This window comes from Coffea arabica, chromosome 5c (genome assembly GCF_036785885.1).
Source record: "Coffea arabica cultivar ET-39 chromosome 5c, Coffea Arabica ET-39 HiFi, whole genome shotgun sequence".
Classification (NCBI taxonomy): Eukaryota; Viridiplantae; Streptophyta; class Magnoliopsida; order Gentianales; family Rubiaceae; genus Coffea; species Coffea arabica.
The window spans coordinates 28844158-28862512 of record NC_092319.1 but is presented as its reverse complement, the minus strand read 5'-3'; the positions used below and the strand labels follow the sequence as shown (position 1 = coordinate 28862512).

At 38.9% G+C, this 18355-nt stretch overlaps 2 protein-coding genes across 4 annotated transcripts; both read left to right on the top strand.

The window, feature by feature from the left end:
• Positions 1-321: 321 nt before the first annotated feature.
• On the top strand, positions 322-8609 carry LOC113690322 (phytochrome C-like). 3 transcript variants are annotated; one of them, XR_011815035.1, is made up of 5 exons: positions 322-458; positions 711-3206; positions 4183-4999; positions 5760-6581; positions 7115-7303. XR_011815035.1 is itself a non-coding variant. In XM_027208168.2 (5 exons), exons 2-5 carry the CDS (start codon positions 1166-1168, stop codon positions 8333-8335), a joined length of 3369 nt encoding a protein of 1122 aa, XP_027063969.1. In that variant the 5' UTR covers positions 322-458; positions 711-1165; the 3' UTR covers positions 8336-8609. The 3 variants fall into 3 exon arrangements, 2 of the variants coding, with proteins under 2 accessions (XP_027063969.1, XP_071906840.1); XM_027208168.2 differs by lacking the exon at positions 5760-6581 and adding an exon at positions 8122-8609 and having other exon boundaries at positions 7115-7411; XM_072050739.1 differs by lacking the exon at positions 5760-6581 and adding an exon at positions 8122-8609 and having other exon boundaries at positions 449-573; positions 7115-7411.
• A 6003-nt stretch (positions 8610-14612) lies between these two features.
• LOC140007259 (uncharacterized mitochondrial protein AtMg00860-like) lies at positions 14613-16553 on the top strand. Its single transcript, XM_072049965.1, has 2 exons — positions 14613-14709; positions 16174-16553. The coding sequence occupies exons 1-2, from the start codon at positions 14613-14615 to the stop codon at positions 16551-16553; spliced, it is 477 nt and encodes a 158-aa protein (XP_071906066.1).
• The last annotated feature ends 1802 nt before the right edge of the window (positions 16554-18355 follow it).

Below are 18355 nucleotides of genomic sequence, written 5' to 3'. Positions count from 1 at the left end.
TTTTTTTTTATGCAGATAAATATTATTTATGTGATGCAGCTTATCCACACACACGTGGCTTTATGACACCATATCGAAATATTAGATATTGGTTGTCTGATTTTCGAAATGCTTCTCGTCCAAGATCAAAAGAAGAACGCTTTAAACCAAGCACATGCAAGATTGAGAAATGTAATTGAAGGGCAAAATTGTACAATTTAGCTTATTAAGCATTAAGTTATGAATATTTATCAAACAGTATAAATAGATTCAACATTAAAATTCAGACATTTATATATCTCTTTTCAGTGCTTAAAATTCAGCAAATTAATTATTTCAGTATTCAGAATTCAGAGTTCAGAATTCAGATTCAGTGTTATCAAACGGAGTCTTAGTTGCGGGGGAAGTTCATCTGGCAAATACCAGTTCCAGTGCGCTAGCAAGGGCTGGCTGGCCAACTCTCCATCTTCGGTGGCATGGTAAATTTGTCCCATCCCATGACCCTCCCTCCCTTCCATGTCTATCTTTACTGTTTTCTTTAACTTTGTATCAGTACTTAATTGCGGTTGCTGTACACTTTGGTGATGCGATAAAGTATCCTACTCTATTTTCTTTTTCAGTCATAAAATTTTAGAAAACAATAATGGAATCCGGCTTTACTCAAGTGATTTCTGTGCTGTTTGGCTTCTTTTTTAGTAATCTGATTTGATGGTCTTTGAATATTCTTGCAGGCACCCCTGCTTTTCGTTCTGCGACTTTCTTGTAATTATGGGAGAATCTAAAAAGCGGTGGACCTTTCAGTAAAGTACCTTGAGTGGTCTTATGGATTTCTGGAATATATAGAAAAGGTTCTGCACATGTATGATTTTTCTTTTTTCTTTCTCTTTCCTGTCTTTTGAAGGAGTATCTTCCTCTTGATAGATTCTCTTCAATAAGGATAGAATTTTATAAGAGCTTTATTCTGGTTTTTGTATATAGTGCAAGCACTAATTGATTCTGAGGTGATATTTTCTGGGCTTTCCACTTTATAAGGAATATAAACTTTTTTTCAATTCACAAGTATAGGATTTATTTGAATGGCGAAAAGGGTTTATTGTTTGGAGAGTGCATGATGAATAGTGAGTAGAAGAGAGGAGGGAAAAGGAAAAAAATTCTAGGTGCGGGTAGGAGATTTGAGATTTGAGGGATGTCTTCGAGATCAACGACAAATAAGACGAATTGTTCTAGGAGTAGCTCTGCTAGGTCAAGACATGGTGCTAGAGTGGTTGCTCAGACCCCAATTGATGCTAAACTCCACGTGGACTTTGAAGAGTCTGAAAGACAATTCGATTATTCTAGCTCAGTTAATGTTTCCAGCTCCACCAGCAATGTCCCTTCTTCAACTGTATCAGCTTATCTGCAGAAGATGCAGAGAGGAAGCCTTATTCAACCTTTTGGCTGTATGATTGCTGTCGATGAGGAGAAGTTTACTGTCTTGGCATATACTGAAAATGCTCCAGAAATGCTGGACTTGGCACCACATGCAGTTCCAAGCATTGAACAAAAAGAAGCTCTGACTTTTGGTACCGATGTTCGCATGCTATTCCGATCTTCCGGTGCTGCTGCACTCCAAAAAGCTGCCAACTTTGGGGAAATTAGCCTGCTTAATCCAATACTGGTTCATTGCAGAAGTTCCGGTAAGCCCTTTTATGCAATTCTACATCGGATTGATGTTGGACTAGTTATAGACTTGGAACCTGTGAATCCAGCTGATGTACCAGTAACAGCTGCTGGAGCATTAAAGTCATATAAGCTAGCAGCTAAAGCCATTTCAAGATTACAATCTTTGCCTAATGGGAATATATCATTGTTGTGCGATGTGCTAGTCAGGGAGGTGAGTGATTTGACTGGCTATGATCGGGTTATGGTTTATAAATTTCATGAGGATGAGCATGGAGAAGTTGTTGCTGAGTGCCGCAGGGCTGACTTGGAACCATATCTTGGCTTGCATTACCCTGCTACTGATATACCACAAGCTTCAAGATTTCTCTTCATGAAAAACAAGGTTAGGATGATATGTGATTGTTTGGCCCAACCTGTTAAAGTAATTCAGGACGAGAGTTTGGTTCAACCACTAAGTCTTTGTGGATCTACTCTACGATCTCCTCATGGGTGTCATGCTCAGTATATGGCAAACATGGGTACTATTGCTTCCTTGGTGATGTCAGTGACTATCAACGAGGAAGATGATGAGATGGATAGTGATCAGCAGAAGGGAAGAAAATTGTGGGGCTTGGTGGTTTGCCATCACACTAGCCCTAGGTTTGTTCCGTTTCCGTTAAGGTATGCATGCGAGTTCTTGGTTCAGGTATTCAGTGTTCAGATCAATAAGGAGGTGGAGTTGGCAGCTCAACTGAGGGAGAAACATATTTTGCGGACTCAAACTGTGCTTTGTGACATGCTATTGAGAGATGCTCCACTTGGAATAGTTACTCAATCACCAAATGTGATGGATCTTGTGAAATGTGATGGAGCTGCACTTTACTACCAGAATAAATTTTGGTTACTTGGAATTACCCCAACAGAGCTTCAGATTAAAGATATTACTGAGTGGTTACTTGAATACCATGGTCAGAGCACAGGGTTAAGTACTGATAGCCTAATGGAAGCTGGTTATCCAGGTGCATCCATCCTTGGTGATGCAGTATGCGGAATGGCTGCTATAAAAATTACCTCAAAGGATTTTCTCTTTTGGTTTCGTTCTCATACAGCAAAGGAGATTAAATGGGGTGGAGCAAAACATGACCCTGGTGACAAAGATGATGGAAGGAAGTTGCATCCGAGATCATCATTTAAGGCCTTTCTTGAGGTGGTTAAGAGGCGGAGCGTGCCCTGGGAGGATGTTGAAATGGATGCCATCCATTCCTTGCAGTTGATATTAAGAGGGTCCTTGCAAGATGAGATTGTTGATAATTCGAAACTGATTGTTAATGTTCCAGCAGTTGAAAACAGTATAGGAAGAGTTGATGAACTGCGTATTGTGACAAATGAAATGGTTCGCCTTATTGAGACAGCATCCATACCTATATTTGCTGTTGATGCATATGGTGATATCAATGGGTGGAACAAGAAGATAATTGAACTTACCGGCCTGGTTTTACAGAAAGCTATTGGTATGCCCTTGCTTGATCTGGTTGCAGATGATTCAGTTGAGGTGGTAAAAAACATGCTCTCCTTGGCTTTGCAAGGTAACACCAGCTTTTTTTTTAATTTTTCTTTTGTCCATAGATGCAGCGCATGATTTTGTTGAACTTCACTTTTTGCTGGTTATATGGTCTGATACATTGGTATTCTTGACCTGTGCATCAGTAGCATGCTGTGGCATCTAATTGATTGTAATTTAAATCAAGTAGGGAGAAATCATAATATCAACTTAGTAGTCAATGTTTTTATTCTTGTGGGAGATGTGTTTTTAGTGCTATTCCTGTTATTGCATTGAAAGCAAAGCACAAGGAGCCATAAAGAAAGAAAAAGTAATATCTGCAATTGTGTCATAGCTTGCATGTTTTTCTTATTTGCCTTTTATGCCTTGTGATGGTTTAACATTTGCAGAAAATCTGCTAAAAGATACAACATGTACCACAGAGAGGGGGGGGGGGGACGGGCAGTTTTTCTTATTTGTCATTTCTGCCATTGGAGTAAATTTACAGAAAATCCACCGAGAAGCTACGCAATATGGAGAGAGGAAGAGGGAGAGAGGGAGAGAGAGATTATTTTTCTTTCCTGCATTTCATGGAGTAAAATTCTCAGAAAACTCACCAAAAGGCTACTTTCCAGAGAGAGAGAGAGAGAGAGAGAGAGAGGGAATCTATGAACTTGTAGGAAGATGGTAATTTTGCTTTCAAGGTTAGAGTTGATTTAACTTGGGACTAATAGTAAATATACATGTACTCACTATCACTTGAAACATATGGGATGATCACTGTAATAGAATTCAAAAATTGCATGTGTAATGTTTTGGCTAAAGAGTTGAGGTTGTATAGCTTGTATCAAGTTTTCAATTTTAACAGGTTGGATGGTAAAGTTCTTTCTGCTTGTAACAAGCTAAAGTCACCCAACTTGTTAGCATTCGATGCCATCTCTTTGTTTTATTTATTTGGTTTCCACTTGTATTTTAATTTTCCTGCTGTTCAACTTGATGAAAATGTAACATTCTAATGGCAGGAAGAGAAGAGAAAAATGTTGAAATAAAACTTAAAACATTTGGTCTTGAGGAAAAGAATGGTCCTGTTATCTTGGTCACAAATGCCTGTTGTAGTCGAGATGTAAAGGAGAACATTGTCGGAGTTTGTTTTGTGGGGCAAGATATTACTGGACAGAGGTTGATTATGGACAAATATACCAGAATCCAAGGTGATTATGTGGGAATTATGCGGAATCCATCAGCACTGATTCCTCCCATCTTCATGATGGATGAGCATGGCCAATGCATGGAATGGAATGATGCAATGCAGAAACTATCGGGTGTCAAAAGGGAAGATGCCATTGACCAAATGCTTGTGGGGGAGGTCTTTACTGTCAGTAACTTTGGCTGCAGGGTTAAAGACCGAGACACATTGACCAAGCTTAGGATATTATTGAATGGTGTAATTGCTGGGCAGAATACAGATAAATTATTGTTTGGCTTCTTTGATAAGCATGGTAAATATGTTGAAGCCTTTGTTTCAGCTAACAAAAGAGCAGATGCAGAGGGTAGGATTATAGGGGTTTTATGCTTTCTGCATGTTGCAAGTCCTGAACTTCAATATGCAATGCAGGTTCAAAAGATATCCGAGCAGGCTGCAGCAAATACGCTAACAAAGTTGGCTTATGTTCGCCGTGAAATTAAAAGCCCATTGAATGGGATTAAGTTTGTCCAGCACTTGATGGAATCTTCTGATTTAAGCAAAGAACAGAAGCAACTGTTGAAGACTCAGACATTATGCTTAGAACAATTAGGAAAGATTGTTGATGACTCCGATGTTGAAAGTATTGAGGAATGGTATGCATTTGTCTCAACTATTCATTGTTCACTCTTGATGCATTATATCTTTACATCTGGATGAGCTACATAAGTCGAATTAAGGAGCCTGTTCTCATTTTTTGCTGCTTTTCTAATGTTAATTATGACAAGTGATTATTGAGAAAGCTGATAAATTGAAAGCATGTTGTGGATGGATGAAGATAGGTAAAGGTTTACATTTTAATAAAGAGGAGAGTAGTGAAGCAACATTTAACATGAAACAAGCTACTTTTTGGTCAGCAGAAGTAAATTATGACATTTGGTGAGATTGGAAAGCTAACTGTGTTATAACTCTTAAGAATGAATACATATAGAGACATGCATGTGAATATTAGCATGATAGCTATTAACATTTTAAAGTTTTTGTATTGGAAATAAGGTCACATGACCTGTTCATTTTGTGCTATTTGTTGTTGTTCTAAGTTTATTTCATTTACTATAGCTAGATTCTTTGATTCCTTTGTGTGTAGACTAGCAGTGGGATAATATGCCAACACTGGATATGCAGCAGCTGACCAACTAGGTTGTAGCATTAGAATTGCATATGTATTTTGAATGCGTTTGGTTTTAGAGCAAGCGCCAGAGTAGGACAATGTACTATTCTTGCTCCTGTCTTCTCTTTTCGAAGAAAATGTGAACAGATGACTAAATGAATATAAATGCATCTATTTTATATCTCAATGTTTTTGCAAGAGCGCCTTCGTATTTAAGTTGGTTGTTATTCGTTTCAATGTGACAGAGTTGAAGGACTCTTTTGAATGTGTGAAAATACCCTTGAAAGCTAGGGGTTTTCTGGTTCTTTATGTCTGGTTAACGTGGACAATTTCAACTAAAAGATTCTGAATAATGGGTCTGGATAATGGGGGGATTACGTGGATTATGAGTTGGCAGGAGTTATTGCGATCTCCATTATTCAACTAAAAGATTCTGAATAATAGGGGAACTGTGTGGATTATGAGTTGGCAAGAGTTACTGCTACCTGCATCATTTGGGTAAGATGCACTTCCACAGTGCTTTGAGTTGTGCTTCCTGAACAAAGGTTCCAAACAGAGTCTGGTACCAGCGAAATCTCAGCCATACCTGTAGCAGTGGAGAAAGGAGCACATCTAGCTGTCTGAGTTATCATACTAGCTTTTGGCTATTAAGATATTTGACGGCATATGCAGCATTGATGTGGAAGAAATTGATATGGAGGTGTTATTTGATGAAACTTAATGTTTAGCAGGATGCTTTAAACTTTGGTAGCTTTCATGTTGCTTGTTTAGCAACCTTTTGATCCCCAATATTACTCCTGTTCTTTTCAACGATCATGTGTTATATTGTTTCCTTCCACCAGCCTTATGATAAACTCAATGACTACAATGTTGGATGCTGCTTCAATGCTGATTACTGTAGACCCAAAGTTGAACAATTGAACTGGCAGGAAAGGGAGCACCTGGGACTAAAAACTTAATCTCTGCTATAATTGGAATAGGTGTAGAATTTTGACAGCTCACCAAAGGTTTATTGGTGCAGTGGAAGGTTGATCACTTACAATTACAGATGACATTGTACATTCTATGTGAGTGTATGCATGAATAATACGTGTTTAAATATTGTAGGAGATAATTGCATCTGATAAGTGTTGAAGACCTTAGTTTGAAGAAGGGTATATTGGCAAGAAATTAAGTATAGTTAACTTATTATTGATTCTGAAATGTTTCTTTTAGTACTTGCAGCATGTAATGAGCATTCTAATGTATACGGATTGTCTTTCTGTTGGATTTGTTGATGCAAGTGATCAATAACCCATTCTAGCTAAGTAAATCACCTATTATGATGGTCCTCTTGGCTACAAAGGATGGAAATGAAAAAACGTTTCTACTTGTGGCTTTGACTGTTGGAAATTTAGTCAACTCTCTTCATCATCAACCTTAGATTAATCATTATAGGTTATGTGCTTTAACCACCAGTTCCCTGAATCTTGTGCTTTTACATCAATTTCATTATTGTTTATGTCAAACTAACTGGACTTCACTAAGTGCAAAGCTCTGTTTGATGAGTTCATCGATAGTTTTCTTGGCTGATCTCGATCCTTTTGAAATCCATTTTCAGCTATATGGAAATGAATTCTGGTGAATTTAATCTTGGAGAAGCTCTGAAAGCAGTTGTAAATCAAGTGATGGTTTTCAGTCGTGAGCAGCAGGTGCAAGTTGTTTCTGATTTACCTGCTGAGGTATCATCTATGTATCTTTATGGTGATACCCTGAGGCTTCAACAAGTTCTTTCAGCCTTCCTGGCAACTGCACTCTTTTTTACTCCAGCATTTGAAGGATCTTTGGTTCTGTTCAAAGTTGTATCAAGAAAGGAGTGTATTGGGACAAAGATACATGTTGTTCACATTGAATTTAGGTATGTCTGTTTTGCCTTTATCTGTGTCTTTCTATTGATTTCAGCAAATGGAATTTGACATGACACTGACGGTAAGAGAGATTGAAGATTGCTTTCAATTGCTGTGATACTTCAACTTGCGTATATTCTGATTGTTATTCAGCTAAGGAATGTCTTTGTGGTGTTGAATTTCCTTCAGGCTAATCTAGGAAATGAAAAACAGTCTTTGTGGTGTTTTTGAGAGCCGACACTTTGTACAATTCATAACAACAAATACAGATTTTTGAAACTGCAAAAATTTCCTGTACAGTAATTTCGAGAACTGATATATCATTTTAACCTCAGGTTTCCATGTTGGTTGGGTAAGTGATCATGGAAAACCTATAAGATCCACCAAAAATTAGGAATTAAGGAAACGATTATTGACGTGAATCAGCATTTTTATGCTTTGCACAGAAGGTGTGAATTAATCAGTGTCCGGTGAGGTCTATTTGTGTCTGTGAAATTCTGTCATGTGCATGTAATAGTAGTGCAAAAGAATCTACACCATTGTATTAAGACTCATGAAAAGTTGCAATTGGCATAGACTGGTGCCTTCTTGACTTCAACAATGTCTTCATGAGATGATTATTAGATCTACTCTCCAGTCCTTTACAATTTGTAGTAAGAACTTCGTTTTAATTGCTTTACCATTTTCATTAAAAGTGCAATGACTTCTCCTTTCATGACAGAATAACTCATCCTGCACCTGGGGTCCCTGAAGAGTTAATTCAAGAGATGTTTTACCATAGCCAGAGTGTATCTAGGGAAGGTCTGGGCCTATATATCAGCCAGAAGCTTGTCAAGATCATGAATGGCACTGTGCAATATCTAAGAGAGGCTGAGAGATCATCATTTATCATATTGGCAGAGTTTCCGATGGTTCACCCAATCCATAACCAGTAAACCTGTGTATAAAACCTTGAGAACATGGAATACAAATTCAAGTCCCACTTCGTCAGGGACAAGAGTGAGGTATGAGTTGTATGCGAGACAATAAGATCACACGATATTGGTCTCTGTGTTGCTTAAATCGTGAGAAGTTGGTAAGCTGAACGTGTCAATAGGAATTCATCCCATGAATACAGCTGCGAACGTATGTCAACGCCATCAAAGCAGCCCTGCCTGTAAATATTTAATGTGTTATGTGGTTTCTTTATCATCATTTTCCTTACAAAAATTTACGACTTTGGCCTTTTGGCTGGGATTTTGTAGCGCACACTTTTATCTGGTGCGCAATGCAACAAATGACTACCTGGATCAGAAGTCAGTTGAGGCAAGTCAATCTAATGTAAAGCCGCCAAGCATTTTCTCAAACCAAGTAACTTACCGAATAAAAACCAGATGCAATCAAGTGCCTAGAAATTCAATAGCTATTCAAGCTTTCAAAGCGTCTTCCTCAAACCATTTTCTCAAACCAATTAACTTACCGAATAAAAACCAGATGCAATCAAGTGTCTAGAAATTCAATAGCTATTCAAGCTTTGAAAGCGTCTTCCTCATGGAATTTTGTCATGTTTCAGCTAATGATTAGTAATTGAATGTACGCGAACTCCTCGTTCGAAAATTGATCTGTTACGCTGGTGCAGAATTTAATGGTGACTGCTTGATTTGGGGTTTTATCCTTCGTAGTCTAATTGAGACCTTGTGTCATATAAGGCCTGAAAGCACACTGGTATGCATTTAATTTTGGGTTAGTTACACTACTAGGCTTGGTGCCCCATGGCTACCACAGGGTTCCCATTGTTGACTATTTTGGGTTGTATTTTAGGGCAATGTAAGTTTTATATAATAATGTAGGTTTAGAGTGTTTTGTATGATAATGGAGTTGGAATAATGGACGAAGGAGTGATATATTAGATTAATTTATTTCTGAACAAATATTACTAAAATTGATGTGTTTGTGTTATGTCTTTTAAAATTAATATGATTTGAAGATTTGAAAGATAATATCGGTTTCAATTTAATAAATGTTATTTAAAATAAAGGAATAGTTATTGTTTTTTTTAAAGGTAATAGTCAGGTGGAGAATTACATTGAAAGCGGCATAATTCACTATAGCTTGGGTGTTGGAGGTTTATGTATTTTAGGGTGATGATATTATGGTAATTCGGATAGTTAGGATGAGAGAATGTGTATTGATGTAGTGCAAAAGTTTATGGAAAGGATATAAAACAATGGGAAGGTTGTCGGAAAATTAATTGACAGTAGATATTTTTTTTGGTAAAATTTGATATAGTTTGGGTGTTATTTGATAAGATAAGCTAATAATTTGATATTATACGCTGGTAAAATATGAATTTATTAGTTAAGTAAGTTCTTTTTTTTTTTTGGATAAGTCAAAGTGATATTGATTTAGTTATGAATGAATGTGATTGAAATTAATGGAATTTGTATTTTTTTAATTAATAGAATTTGAATAAGTAAAGGATAATATTGATTTTGAGAATTGAGAGTGTGACGACCTCACCTCCCCTTAGGGTGTACCCAAGGGTTTGGCTGACCATCTGCCTAACTCTCGCCAGGATTCACAACATTCACTTCAATAAATTCTCAAAATAACAGCTCAAGCCTCCAAATTAACATCAGAGTTCTACAATTCAACAAATAGTTCAAGTTTAATTACAACCCAAAAGTGAAACGTAAGATATACTATCAAAGATCAAAAATACAATCTGTCTACCAAAAGTACCTGTGCAAGAGGATCAATACACGTTAGTTCAAACTTATCCGCTCTGGACCTCAACTCCTGTAAGACAAATAAACTAATGGGATGAGTTTACACCCAGTGAAGTTCCCAAACAAGCATCCAAATAAAACACCAATCAAATCACAAAAAATATTGTATTTAATAATTTCACACATTTTGTACAGTAATAAATAGTGTCAAGGCATTCAAGAAGTAAACGTTCAATCATTTAAAGGATACGAGCTCATTTGGAGCTATTCATTCAATCACCGCCCATCCCTTCCTTATAACTTTCAATATTTGAAAACATTTGAAAACAAAAACTCCTGCAGTGATCATTTCATTCAGTTATTCATTTCAGTCATTGCATTTCATTCACTGGTCAGTACTCCATCCGACTTCGTGGTCATACTCGAATATACCAATACACTGTCCCAAGGTCACCAGCCTACTTGACCGAGTCCGCTTCTGGCTCGAGTCGACTGGTAATGAAGGGCAAGGGCCCAATTCAGCCAATGTGATACAGTACACATGGCTTACATTCATGCACAAGGAATATTTAATCATTTGATCATTGAAACTTTATATTCACTTAGGTCGAGTGCAATAAAGTACACACTCGCCTATTTAAAAGATATTTAACAGTCATTGGAAGGCAATTAACACTCGAACAAACAATCACAACAAGTATTACCACTACATAGTCATTTAGTGCACAAACATACAAGGAACACTCACCACTGGATCTGATGAGAACATGAAGATTGTCCAAGCAAGTCGATTTAGTTAGCTAATTAGTCCAAGTTGTGTCATTTATTTAGTTGTGTTAAGCAAGGGTTTGTTTGTCATTTACCTTGCCAAATTGAGTCATTGATTAGGGATTAAAATTCGGTCAAACCTTGTTTTGGATAGCCGAATTAAATTGGTTATTAGTTTAGTGAATAAGTGAATCCAATTCACTTTATGGTTTCTAGTTTAAGTGATGTGTGCACGAACCTTACCCCAAGTAATGATCCAGTTCGAGTTTCATTGGGCCCGGTTACACGAGCACGGGCCAAGCGCTTCAAGGAGTCTCTTCAAGCCCTTGTGCGAAATGTTCGAGACCAACAAGGAGTCCATAAAAACATTGAAGGATTGGAAGGTGATAACTAAGTTGTCTACACGATGATCCAAGCCCATGAAGAGTCAAGTGGCCACACATGAGGGGATGGCCGACTAGGCTTTAGTCTTTAGCGTTAAGTGTCATTATTGGTGTTAGTTGAAGATGTAATCTCGGCCCACTTGAAGCCCAAGGGTGGCCGACCCCTGCTCCTAGTTTAGTCTTTAAGGTTTCTTAGTCCTTAGCCTATAAGAAGGCTCACTTTGTATGGGTTAAGGGTTAGACACTTTTGATAATAAAATTCTGTTTGTGTTTCTCTTCAATTATTGAGAGATTTGAATCCTTTTACTTGCTTTGGTAAGGGTTCTTGATCAATCTCATGATTGTCCTTGATTGTTCATCCGATCTATCCATTTGAGTATTCACCTTGTTTGGAGTCGTCGTCCTACCACCTTTAATCAAGTCGTGTCGTCCGTCTTGGTTTTGGGTTCCGCAAACCAAAGTTGGACAACCTTACTAGATCCTTGAGCAAATGTGCTACGTGTCTCAAAATGCGTTGATCGAGGAGCGTATCAGTTGGCTTCAGAGCATAGGTTGAAGTATCTTCCATTATATCGATTGTCTTGTCTTTGTTGTCGTCTAGAAATTCTTTGTTTCCGCTGCCTTGTTTAAAAAAAAAAAATGTCTGTCCGTTTAGTTGTCTATTGTTGTTGCTTACAATCTGTCCGTGTTCAGCAAGAAAACAAAAGAAGGAAGTTGTGTTGGCGGCGCTAGGGTTTCTTGTATCTCTTGTCGCAATCTGTCCAAACCAATTTCTGTCCGTTGTGTCAAGCTATTGTGTCATGCTATCTGACCGTGAGTTGTGTGTTTGCTTGGCAACAATTCTGTCCGTAATTCACTTGATCCTTGTTTGTCCGAATTTAGTGTCCTTTGTGTTGGAACTCCGCTGTAATTCTTGCCCTTTTGTTGAGTCAAATCTGTCCAAGTTGTTCGTGGGTTATCCAAGCTGTTTTACTTATTTTTCAAATCTGATATTTAGTTAAACCTGTTGGTGTTTGTGAATCTTGAGAGAACCTACAAGATTCTAGGGTTTCTTGACTTTCTTGATTGCTATCTTGAAGTTCTTGAAGTTCTTGATAATTATCTTGGAAGTTCTTGAGGGATCTTGATCGTTGTTTGTGTGTGTTTAACCGAAACCAAATCTGGAAATTTACTTCCATTCGGCCAAGAGTTCTTGTTGTTCGTTGAGATAAAACAAAAAAAAAAAACAGAAATGAAAAAAAAGAAACAAAAGGGAAGAATTCGGTTCGCAAGAAAAAAACAAGCAAGGAAAGTCGAATTTTATTGCCAAATCAGTTTGCTTACATCGTGTCCCTAGCCAAAACAGAAAATTAAAACAAAGGGAAAGATTCAAAAGTTTTGATCCACCGCTTCTTGGAGTTCTTGAATTTCTTGTTTCTTGGGAACTTGCTTCACTCTTCGAGTGTACATCTTTTTGCATTCTCTAGCAGTGGTGAAGGGTTTTCTTGGATTTCTTGTTTCTTTCTTGGGGGCATCTTGAGTAACCCATTGGGGGGGGGGCTCGAGTAAGGTTGTTTGAATCGTCTTGTTGATTCTCCATTGTTTTGAGAAAGATCCGAAACTGATTTGTTCTTGACCAGAAATTCTGATTTGGTATTGTGTTTGCAAGAGGAGGGTTGTGTGGGGGAACTTAAATAAAGTCCTCTCCAACCGACTTGTGTGTGTGCTTGAACAAAACCTGAATTTGCGTGAGAGGAAGTAGAACCGAATCTGATTTGCAACTCTTCTTGGAAAGGAATTTGGAAGTTACTAAAAGTTGTTCAAGAAAATGTTTTCTAAAAGGTTTCCAAAACTAACTTGTTTCCAAAATCACTTAGGAAACTAAGTAGACAGCTTGGGTAATTCTTTTATTTCCACTTAGACAAGCTCCTACATTTTAGGAACTAGGGTTTTCATTCCTTCTTTGTTCACACTAGCGCACTTTCCATTTCTGTCTGCCACTTGAAAGCGTCGAAAACCGTGCATTCTTGTTCCATTTTGCACTCTATTTGTGTCTTGTTTCCTTGAATGCTCTTGTGGAAAAGTTTGGTGACAATTGTTGGATCTTTGCGGCATTTCTCAACTACCCAATCCGACAGGTAAAGGAATTTGGTAAGATCATTAAAGTGTTTGATTGAAAATACGAGGGTGAGAGAAACACTAAGGGAGTGAAGTAAGGTTATATTTGTTCTATTTCCTTGTTCACTAATGTTTTGTAGGATAAGTCAAGGGACATGGAGCTAACTCATCAAACCATCGATTACTCATTGATGTTCGCCGCCATGAAAACGAGCTTAAGCGGATTAGCGAGCAACAAATGGAGGAGATGCATAACCGCTTTGACGAGCTCTCAAAGAGCTTCACGAGAGGCTCTCGTTCTAGATCTCGCAACCGAAGTAACCATGGCACCAAATGAGCAAACAATGAGGAGTACTCGACTAGTGAAGATAAGGAACGAGCCAAGAGGCCTAAATGGGACATGTCTAAGAACGAGCTCAAGGGATTTAAAATTCAAGTTCCTACATTCCAAGGCAAAAGTGATCCTGAGGCTTACTTGGAATAGGAAGGCCGCATCGAGATGGTCTTCGATTGCTATGAGTATAGCAAGGAACAAAAGGTGAAGGTTGCCACTGTTGAGTTCACCGATTACGCACTAGTTTGGTGGGACCAAGTAAGGACTAATCGGAGGTGAAATGGTGAACCATGAGTTCGAACTTGGTGAGAACTCAAGGCACTAATGCGCAAGCGGTTTGTTCCAAGCTACTGCAACCACAATCTCTACTCTAAGCTTCAAACCCTCACTCAAGGCAACACGAGTGTGGAGGACTACTACAAGGAGATCGAGATGGCCATGATGAGGGCGAACATTTAAGAAGAGAGTGAGGCTACCATGGCAAGGTTCCTTAGAGGTCTCAACCCCGACCTTCAAGAAGCCTTGGAGCTCCAACATTACTTGGACATGCATGATCTTCTGGAACTAGCCATCAAGGCTGAGAGGGGGAAGAAATTGAGGCGAGGAGGCCGTACCTTCCAAGTTTCCAACTCGCCTTCATGAAAGGGCAACCCACCAAGGAGAACCTCACATGATACTGGAAATGCGACTACACCAAGCCCTTCTAGCCGCACACCTGGTACTTTCTCTTATCGAAATTCCAATTTTACCTCTCACAAGCTTGTTGTTGCATCCAGGTCCATTTCTAAGACCCCTCATGAAACTCCTAAGATTAGGAGTAGAGATATCAAGTGCTTCAAGTGCCAAGGGTTTGGACATATCCAATCCTAATGTCCAAACCAAAGGGTCATGTTAGTCACTCACAATGGGAAAATCATGTCCGATGACGACGATTGTGGATATGCCTGGATTGGTCAAGGGTGATTGCTTGGAGGATGACTTCGCGGAGGAAGAATGTTCTCCTACTCAAGGGGAAATCAGTTGTTTGGTGGCATGACTCGTGCTAACCGCCCAGATCAAGGAGGACGAGCAATTGCAAAGGGAGAACTTATTTTACACCCGATATAAAGTAAGTGATAAGGTGTGTAGGTTCATCATTGATGGTGGGAGTTGCACCAATGTGGCAAGCTTACTAATGGTTGAAAGCTTGGGTCTTCCTACAACTAGACATCCACATCCATACCGCCTCTAATGGCTAAGTGAAGAAGGTGAGGTGCGTGTCCACAAACAAGTACGTGTTCCTTTTTCAATTGGCAACTACATTGATGAAGTTGTGTGTGATGTTGTTCTTATGCATGCGACACATGTCATCTTAGGCAGACCTTGGCAATTTGATAAACATGTGACATTTGATGGTAGAGCCAATTAGTACACTCTATTGCACAATAGTAAACGCATAGTCCTAACACCCCTCACACCTGCACAAGTATATGGGGACCAACTTAAATTGCAAAGGGAGTGTGATTTGGACTGCCAAAAGAGGAAACAAAAGGCAGCTGACCCTGGAAAATGTTCCATTTCTACAAGTGAGAAATCGACCAAGGGTCAAGTGAGCACACCTAGTGTCACCCACGATCATTTATTAATTAAATCAAACACCAGAAAGCAAAACATTATAATCAAGGCTAAGGATGTTCGGAAACTTGTGAATGCTGATCAGCCTGTATTACTCATGATTTGTAAACATGTGCTCCTAAATATTGATAAGTTCGATAAGGCATTGCATTCCAGTGTAGTTGCTCTTTTGCAAGAATTTGAGGACGTGTTTCCTGATGAGGTCCCTAATGGCTTACCACCCATTCGAAGGATTGAGCACCAGATAGACTTGATTCCTGGAGCACCACTACCCAACAAACCCGCTTACCACATGGGTCCTGAGGAAACAAAGGAGCTTCAAAGGCAAGTTGCTGACCTATTAGGTAAGGGTTGGGTAAAGGAAAGTCTAAGTTCTTGTGCTGTGCCTGTGATACTTGTCCCCAAAAAGGATGGTATTTGACACATTTGCACTGACTGTAGAGTTGTTAATGCTATCACTGTTAAATATCGTCACCCCATTCCTAGACTAGATGATATGTTTGATGAACTTGATGGTGCAGTTATTTTCACTAAAATTGACTTAAGGAGTGGCTATCATCAAATCAGGATAAAAGAAGACGATAAATGGAAAACAACTTTTAAAACAAAACATGGCCTTTATGAGTGGTTAGTCATGCCCTTTGGGTTGACTAATGCCCCTAGTACTTTCATGAGATTAATGAACCATGTTTTGAGACAATTCATTGGGAAGTTTGTGATTGTTTACTTTGATGACATTTTGATTTACAGTCGCAACATGCATGAACACATGGAGCATTTGAGATTAGTTCTTAATGCACTCCGAGAGGCGCGACTATATGCTAACCTTAAGAAGTGCACCTTTTGTACTAATGAACTTGTGTTTTTAGGATATGTTGTGAGTTCACAGGGTATCAAGATAGACGAATCCAAGATTGAGGCCATCAAGCAATGGCCAACACCTAGATCCGTCCCTGAGGTGCGCAGTTTCTATGGATTGACGGACTTCTATCGGCGTTTTGTCAAAGACTTCTGCACCATTGCTGCTCCATTGACCACCGTGACAAAGAAAAATAATAAATTTCATTGGGGAGAAACCCAAGAACAAGCATTCCTTACTCTTAAGGACAAACTCAAACATGCACCTGTGCTAGCATTACCTAATTTTAACAAGACTTTTGAGATTGAATGTGATGCTTCTAGTGTAGGGATTGGAGCTGTTCTCATGCAAGACAAGAGATCTTGTGCATACTTTAGTGAGAAACTGTGACAGCCCCACCTTACCCTAAGGTGAACCAAAGGGTTCGGCGGACCGCCTGCTCAGCTCTCGCCGGGACTCATTCGTAACTCCATCAAAATCGGAATAAAACTTCACGAATCAAATTGAATTGGACGGGCCGCTACCACGTCATCATCCAACCAGGTACAAACAATCATTATGTGACATGAGAGAATGTACATTCCCGAATACAAATTTCACTTCAACATGAGGAAACACTTTAATATATACATAGTAGTAAGTTTACAAACCAAAAGGAACCATTGTATTCAAATACATTTAGGGTTTCCAACTTTCAAGGAGCTATACAAACTAGTAGTTATATAAGCTCAATTCATTCTTCAAAATGATCATTGGTCCAAAAGACGATTTCCTGTAAGGAAAACAAGGATAACGGGACGGGGGTGAGCTAAAAGCTCAATGAGGTACCAAAACTATGAACAGTAGAAATCATGAGAAAACATTTATAGGTCACATATCCATATCAAGTAAAAGAAATGAACGAACATCACACTTTAAAGGATACAGATGGCTCTCAGGAGCCAGATTTCCATTTGCAGTACTTGATCCGAACCCGTTGACTCTCCGTCAACGTAAATAGAACCAACATGTCCGTAGACCCCACTTTACACCAATTCCGTCTACCAAACATACCCCTACCGGGCCCGCACACCGAACAGAGCAGAAGTGGTAATACTCGAGTATACCCGGAATCAAGGGTCTCAATACCCAAAGTACCCAAAACAGACTACCGTGGTTCGTTTTCTAATCGACCAGGCCCTTGCCGGTTCGACTCGAGTAACTTCGCCACAGGAATTGAGCTAAGAGGTCACAGAAAGGTCGTTGGATACAAGTTCCAAACGACGTCCAAACAGATACAGATACAGATAACAGATACAGATCTAGATTCGTACCAAAATTGGCATATGAACAGACAAGAGAGCGGGTGTGATAAAGTACACCCTCGTCTCAAACAAAATAAACAGATAGTGCAGTCATTGAAATCACAGATTGCAGGGCAGAAATCAAGTTAAACAGCAGTTGAGGGGAGTGGTACACTCACCGGTTCAAATACAGACACTTCAAAAGTTTTCACTTCAGATTGGCTTTAATCGCCAAGAAACCCTAAAATCATCAAAGTAAACCAATTGAAGGTTTCACATCCAAAATCGAGTAAACGGAATGCATAAGTAAAGCTCGACTAGATATCGTATGCTTTCCCAGGTTAAGTACTAATACAGAGTAAAAAGATAACAGTTGGTCCTAGGGTTATAAACAACCCCTAAAACCCTTCATTTGTACTAAGATCAACTCTATTGAAGGAAATCACATAACCCTAAAATTTTGGGCAGCATGCCCTTTATGTTTACCTATTTTCCCAGCCACTAATGGCTTCGTTATTTTCCTCAAATCAGACCCAACATCTCATACAGAATAATCTCATTTCCAAAAGCCGTTCACTAGGCTTAAAGTCATTCAAGTACAAAATTTAGCGAGGAAAATGACCGGAAAGGAAAGTCAAGCCCTAAAATATTCTAATAAGCACAATAAGACTCGATTACAAGTCATAAACCAATACCAAATACTACCGAAATAGGGTTCCATCAGCATATACAAGCATTAGAGGAAACCAGAAAAATCCGGAAATGAAATTAGCTTTAGCCCTGAAAAAATAGTTTTTTGACCTCATTTTGCGGTAATGGCACCAAAGGCACTACGATTATCGGATGAAGGTACAAGACACACCGTTTTGAAGCTAAGAGATAGGGCTACAACATTGTAGAAGGTCACTC

Excerpts from the sequence above, each read along its gene's own strand:
- LOC113690322 (XM_027208168.2), top strand. The coding sequence starts at position 1,166 with ATGTCTTCGAGATCAACGACAAATAAGACGAATTGTTCTAGGAGTAGC. Across the intron at positions 3,207-4,182 it reads GCTCTCCTTGGCTTTGCAAG|GAAGAGAAGAGAAAAATGTT; the intron begins GTAACACCAGCT and ends TTCTAATGGCAG. Across the intron at positions 7,412-8,121 it reads GTTGTTCACATTGAATTTAG|AATAACTCATCCTGCACCTG; the intron begins GTATGTCTGTTT and ends CTTTCATGACAG.
- LOC140007259 (XM_072049965.1), top strand. The coding sequence starts at position 14,613 with ATGACGACGATTGTGGATATGCCTGGATTGGTCAAGGGTGATTGCTTG. Across the intron at positions 14,710-16,173 it reads TCCTACTCAAGGGGAAATCA|GATATGTTGTGAGTTCACAG; the intron begins GTTGTTTGGTGG and ends TTGTGTTTTTAG.